General features: G+C 30.7%; 1 protein-coding gene across 1 annotated transcript in view; it reads left to right on the top strand.

Annotated features, from left to right (window-relative positions):
* Window positions 1–6,016, top strand: part of LOC129981363 (sorbitol dehydrogenase-like) — a 107,946-nt gene that overhangs the window by 76,700 nt on the left and 25,230 nt on the right. The window contains exons 3-4 of the mRNA XM_056092186.1: window positions 3,516–3,680; window positions 4,172–4,331. Of these exons, the coding sequence (XP_055948161.1) occupies window positions 3,516–3,680; window positions 4,172–4,331 (325 nt within the window). The remainder of the gene's footprint in view (window positions 1–3,515; window positions 3,681–4,171; window positions 4,332–6,016) is intronic.

Raw genomic sequence — 6,016 nt, 5'->3', positions numbered from 1 at the left:
TATCGTAATGATGGTTTTTTTTTTTTTAACTTGAGCGAAATTTTAGAAAATTTACTCAAGTACATGCTTTATAGAAGGAAATAACTGGTCAATATTTGCATTATGTTTTCAAAAATCTGTCTTTATCGAGAACAAAATTGTTGTCCAATAAGGCCTATAAATACTTTTTCATCATTCAGAATTCCCTCTCTTAAAATATTTTTGTATATAATTTTAAATGGTATCGTAATGATGGTTTTTTTTTTTTAACTTGAGCGAAATTTTAGAAATTTTACTCAAGTACATGCTTTATAGAAGGAAATAACTGGTCAATATTTGCATTATGTTTTCCAAAATCTGTCTTTATCGAGAACAAAATTGTTGTCCAATAAGGCCTATAAATACTTTTTCATCATTCAGAATTCCCTCTCTTAAAATATTTTTGTATATAATTTTAAATGGTATCGTAATGATGGTGTTTTTTTTGTTTTTTTTAAGTGGTGAAAATTTAATTTGAAGAAGAAAAAAACGCGTGGCAATTGATTCTCGAAAGCTATTAAAAAGTAGAACTCAAAGGCATGACGGTCTTCGGAAAACGAATTTAGGTTGAGAATCGAGAGGTTATAATTGAGAAAAAGAATCTTAACTTCGAATGATGATCTCATGTTACTTATATGTGTAGTACCAATCTATAAATATCACATGGGATTTTATTTAGTTGCTGCAATAAGTATAGTAGTAATAATTAATCCAAAATATTCACTCAGAAGGCAAATAGTTTTGTTTTCTATATTTAGGAATGGAGATTTCGATTTAATGAATATCCTAGTACCTAAACAGGATCGCCAGCACGCATTACTGCAGAATGTGGTTAATTTATATAAATGCTCATTGAATTCCATTTATCCAAAGTTGTCGTCTATTGCGGCTTTCATGTTGTTTTCTGCCCCCAAACGGATGTCTTCAAAAATTGATTTTTTGCTAATGGCGTGCTCATGTGAGAATAAATTTATCTCATTCACATAGCAGCACAGCCTCACGAAAATTGAAAGTTGGTGATCGCTCACACCACCCTCTTCGACCAAAAAATTGAAGATCCATTTTAACAAACATGCTCTCATTTTGGACAAAGAACTTAGGTATTCGAGGCTTATATTCAAAGTCAAAATGAATGCTTTTTTCAAAGCTCAAATCAAAACTATCATATCAAATGTCAAGGTTGAATTATTAAATAAGAACACTACCTAGCTTTAGGGGCCCTAGAGAATTTTTTGCGATATTTTGAGAATTATTTAATTTTGTGCTTTCATCTAAGTTCTAAAGACCGTGCAATTGAATTTATTTGAATTAAGATCAAATATTTTACAGCATTATTTAGCAGCGTCCCTATTTAATCACTATTTGTAAATAGTATGTTATGTTTATTACTCTAGAAAAGTAAAAAAAAAAAAAAAAAAAAACCCAAGCTGCTTTGTAATTTTAAAAAAATGTCCAATCCTAATATTTAATATTATTTAAATTGTCTTAAGAAAAGCTTTTTTTTTTACTATTTTGTTAAAAATTTACATTTAAATTTCAGTTGTGCCTTTTTTTATACATGCGAAGCAATGAAACCAATTTTTTTAGATAGTGATTTGCAATTAACTGTTTGGTTATCACAGTATGTCAAAATGTGTCGCTTAAAACTACTTATATAAAAGTTAAATTAAAATAGATAGAAAAATATTATGTTTCGAAAGTTTGGTGTGAGAAAGGGTCCCCGAGATTGTTTAAGAGTCCCTGGAAAGTTTAATCCAGCTCTGCCTCAGAAGTGTAATAAAAAAATACGAAAGAAGAAAGCGTACTGAGAAAAACGCTAAATTCACAAGCTAATGACCATGACTGAAATAAGTCTCCAACAAAATGTCGTTTATCAACAAGTCCTCCATCTTATATGTAGTTCACTGATATAGTTCTAATAGCTCCGAAGTCCAAAGGCTGCAAAGAAATAAATTAGGAATATTGACGAGCTTTCCTTGGTATGTGGGGAATGAAGCTTCTACAAAAGTCTTATGACTATAGAAAATTGTACGTGGGAGAGAAGAAACATTTACAACTATTTCTCCTTAACTTGATGAATTTTTGCTCACAATAACCAGCCTTCAGTTAAAAAGCATATGTTTCTTCAGGATAGTATTAAACAGAGGTTTTCATTTTTCCACAGAGATCTCATTTACGCCATTACAAATGGTATCTCAAAAGTCAAAGAGAATCTGCTGTTCATTTCTCCCCCCTCCTTTTTTTTTTCCACGAAGAGAGGGGCAGAAAGTGTATCTTAACAATCTGGACTCAGGCAAATGGCCGAGAAGTTAACTCAAAAAACAAATTGCGGCTGAACTTTTATTTCTTCAGTCAGCTGCAGTATGACAATCCCAAGGTTTCCTTCAGCTAGGGGAACTTGGGAAACTAGAAGGGAATAAGTGAAGTGAAATTTTGTAATTTTTCATTTTTTTCCTTCTAAATTACTCGAAAAGGATGCGTTTAATCCCAAAAATATTTTGAATAGAAGTTATAGAACTTAAAAATCTATTCATAAGGAGAAACAATACATAATTTAGCTGCAGAAGTGTGACATCTAGCTCTTATTAAAGCTCCAATGATTTTTCAATTAGCAAAAAATTTATCCTTCTTCCTGAAGACAATGCATATATATATATATATATATATATATATATATATATATATATATATATATATATATATATATATATATATATATATATACCACCTTTTTTTATTTAATTAATGCAACGGAAGATCTGTAAAATTGCTGACATAGACAAATTCCTACACTCAGAGTGAAGGGATAAAAAATTGTCAAGCTAAGACATTATTTTAAAAGATATATATATATATATATATCAAATTATCAGAAGAGTGTGTGGGGGAGTCATTGATCCATCATCCATTCAACATACGTTAGAGCTGCCTGTGAAACACTCTTTCTTATCAGAAAACTATATTACAAAATTGTAATAATATACATACCAGTATACTACATGCAAAAATAAAAATTGTTCACGATTATTTCTTTAAATAATAATCGTGAACAATTTTTATTTTTCCTAATTCCCTGGGAATAGTTCTATTTTTTATCTATTGTCAAGACCATGACGATTTCAACTTAGAGAAGCGAGTAGGGAGGCAGGAAGCCCGTGAGGACGTATTCTTAACACAGTTTCAGAAATGAATTCGTCATAATGCAGCTGGAGTGATTATGACGAATGGTTGCAGATCATAAAGGACAGCTCGTTAAACATGGGCTGCCTCTAGCATGTGCTTGGTTGTAAAATCTGTTATAATATTAACACCATCACCAAACTTTTATTTTTTCTCGAATAGTGACTTTCCGCATGAATCTTCACTATATTATTTTATGTTGAATATAAAAATCTACGGCTCTTTCATGACAGTTTCGCATTGGATTAATACACTTGAAATGCGGCAATAAACTATATTTGGCTTTCTCTATGATAACTTGCATTTCATGATTTTAGAGGTTTTGATCGCCATTCATGCCGTGGGAATCTGTGGCAGCGATCTTCACATGTTTAGAGATGGGAAACTCGGAGAGTTGCTCGTCACGGATTCTTTTGTTCTGGGACACGAAGCCAGCGGCACCGTTGTCAGGGCTGGAAATGAAGTGAAACATTTAAAATCAGGTACATTTTTTTTCTCATGTCTTAAACGTGAAAGGTTTCTCAAAATTTCTAGACTGAAATTTTGGATAATTGCGATCCCACAAATGAATTTTATAAATATAACGTAGAGTAAAAAATAAATTAATTAAAAAAGTTATTTCATTTTTCAATTATCTGTAGAGTAAAAAAAAAAAATCTTTTAGTAGAGATTTAATTCTGCAAGCTCCATCAATATTACAATATGCATCTTTGTGTTTTTATGTACAGTGAATTTGCAACCAAACACAGATTATGAAATCGTGGAGAATTTTAAAAAAAAATTCTTCGGCATTTTCGGATTGACTATTCTATTACATTTCTTATATTTAACATTAAATATTGCTTCATTCTCCCCCCCCCCTCCCCTCCATATTTTTTCTTTTCAAAAAATAATCGTGCGTTTTCACTAAGCAATTTTAACTATGTTTCTCCCTGTTAAGTTTATAAAAAATTTGTTATTTTTTTTTTACTAGGAGATCGAATTTGCATTGAACCTGCAGTGCCTTGCAGAAAGTGCGAATTTTGTCTAGGAGGCCGATACAATCTTTGCCTAGTCAACAAATACGACCACACACCCATTGGTGATGGATCCATGTGCCGATATTTTTGTTTTGACGCAGATTTTTGCCACAAGTAATCTCACTTCTTCGCAACATATTTCTTCTTATGATTTTTAGCTTATATTTGTTTTTTAAATCGTATAATAAAATAACTAAAACGTCCCCCTTTCCCCTTTGATACGCCCAAGTTATTAAAACATCCATTTCTACTCCATTGATACTGTTATATCATCATTATATGAATATTCTTGCCTTAATTTTAAAAACATTTTGTTAACTTTTGAAGCCGATTTTATTTTTAGGTATACTCAGTCTATAAAAAGAAAATCTTGTGATCATCAAAATATTTGGCTCTAAAATTTCGAATAATATTCCGTTTCAAACTCCAGAATCGCAACGATTTTTATTTGGGGGGGGGGATTGCGTTTTTCTATCCATCTGCCATGTTTATAATATCAAGATTATTCAAAAACAGAAGGAGATTGAGAGATAAAATCTGGTATTTATTCATACCAAATTTGAAAATCTCGATCAGGTTTTGGACAAAATTTGTGAAAAGAAGTTTGTCTGTGAATAGAAAGACTAAAAAATTCAACAAGCCAGATAATATATGTGTGGCATGTGATTTCTTTTTACTTCAAAAATTTATATCTATATCAATTTTTTTTATCCAATCCGTCAGTAGGAGACCTTTTGTTCCAAAATGCATTCCTGATTGATTAGCTAAACACAAGATGTAGAATTCTGACTATGCATACTAGAAATTGAAGATGATAACAGTGTTCCAAAAAACGCAAAAAATTCATCGAATTTGACTTTTACTAATAATGAAAACAAATATCTCAGCATCAACAGCGCAAATATACTTTGGAGGGCAAAAATAGCCAGCGAGCAGAATTCTTTGAAATTTTAATAAATATTTTATTTAAGTAAAAATTAAGCAAAATATTAACGTTTTTCGGTGATAGTTTTCGAAAATATTACCCAATACATCAAATGAATACTATCACTAATTCCAGAAATGATCCTTTTTATGAAATGTTTTCTTGAAATTTGAAATTTTTTAAATAAATATTTTAAAAGCATTTATAACAATATCTTCTATTTTTATTACCCATTATTTATTTTTTAATTTGTTATTTTATCTATAAGCCCTTTAATGTATTAAATATAATATTCTGTACGCTGAATAACAATATTTTCGATTGTTATCATATATTATTTATTTGTTTTTTTTTTATTTGATCCATAAGTCCTTTAAGAGATTAAATATCATATCTAGTATGCCAAATGAATATACCCTTTAAAACTTTTTCAATTTTCCTTCTTGCAGTGGATTGCTATTAGACATGCTTATGATTACAAACATGATGTGACACATCATTTGAGTGCCCTAACTAAGAGGAAATGGACCATATAAGACAACGTGGAAATAGATGTTATTTTCGCTTCCTCGTTTTATTTTTTCATTAATACTTTGCGTCCAAGACGCTTCCTAAAACTCAAGATTTTGACGAAAATCATCTTTTTAGACCTCTCTGAGTTCGAAAAGTTCATTTTTGGCCTGTCCTTCCTGTCCATCCGCCTGTTTGTTTGTGACAAAGTTAACTCTTGCGCTATGTGGATGATAGGTTCATGATCTTTGCGCCAAATATGTATATTTCTATCAAATTTTGAGCAAAATCTACTTCGAGGAAGTCTGTCTGTCTGTTCAAATATAAGTTCATACGGTAATGACAAAACGAAGAGAGCTCGATG

This window comes from Argiope bruennichi, chromosome 8 (assembly GCF_947563725.1).
Source record: "Argiope bruennichi chromosome 8, qqArgBrue1.1, whole genome shotgun sequence".
Taxonomy (NCBI): domain Eukaryota; kingdom Metazoa; phylum Arthropoda; class Arachnida; order Araneae; family Araneidae; genus Argiope; species Argiope bruennichi.
The sequence above is the reverse complement of the archived record's forward strand: the minus strand, read 5'-3'. Positions and strand labels throughout refer to the sequence as shown.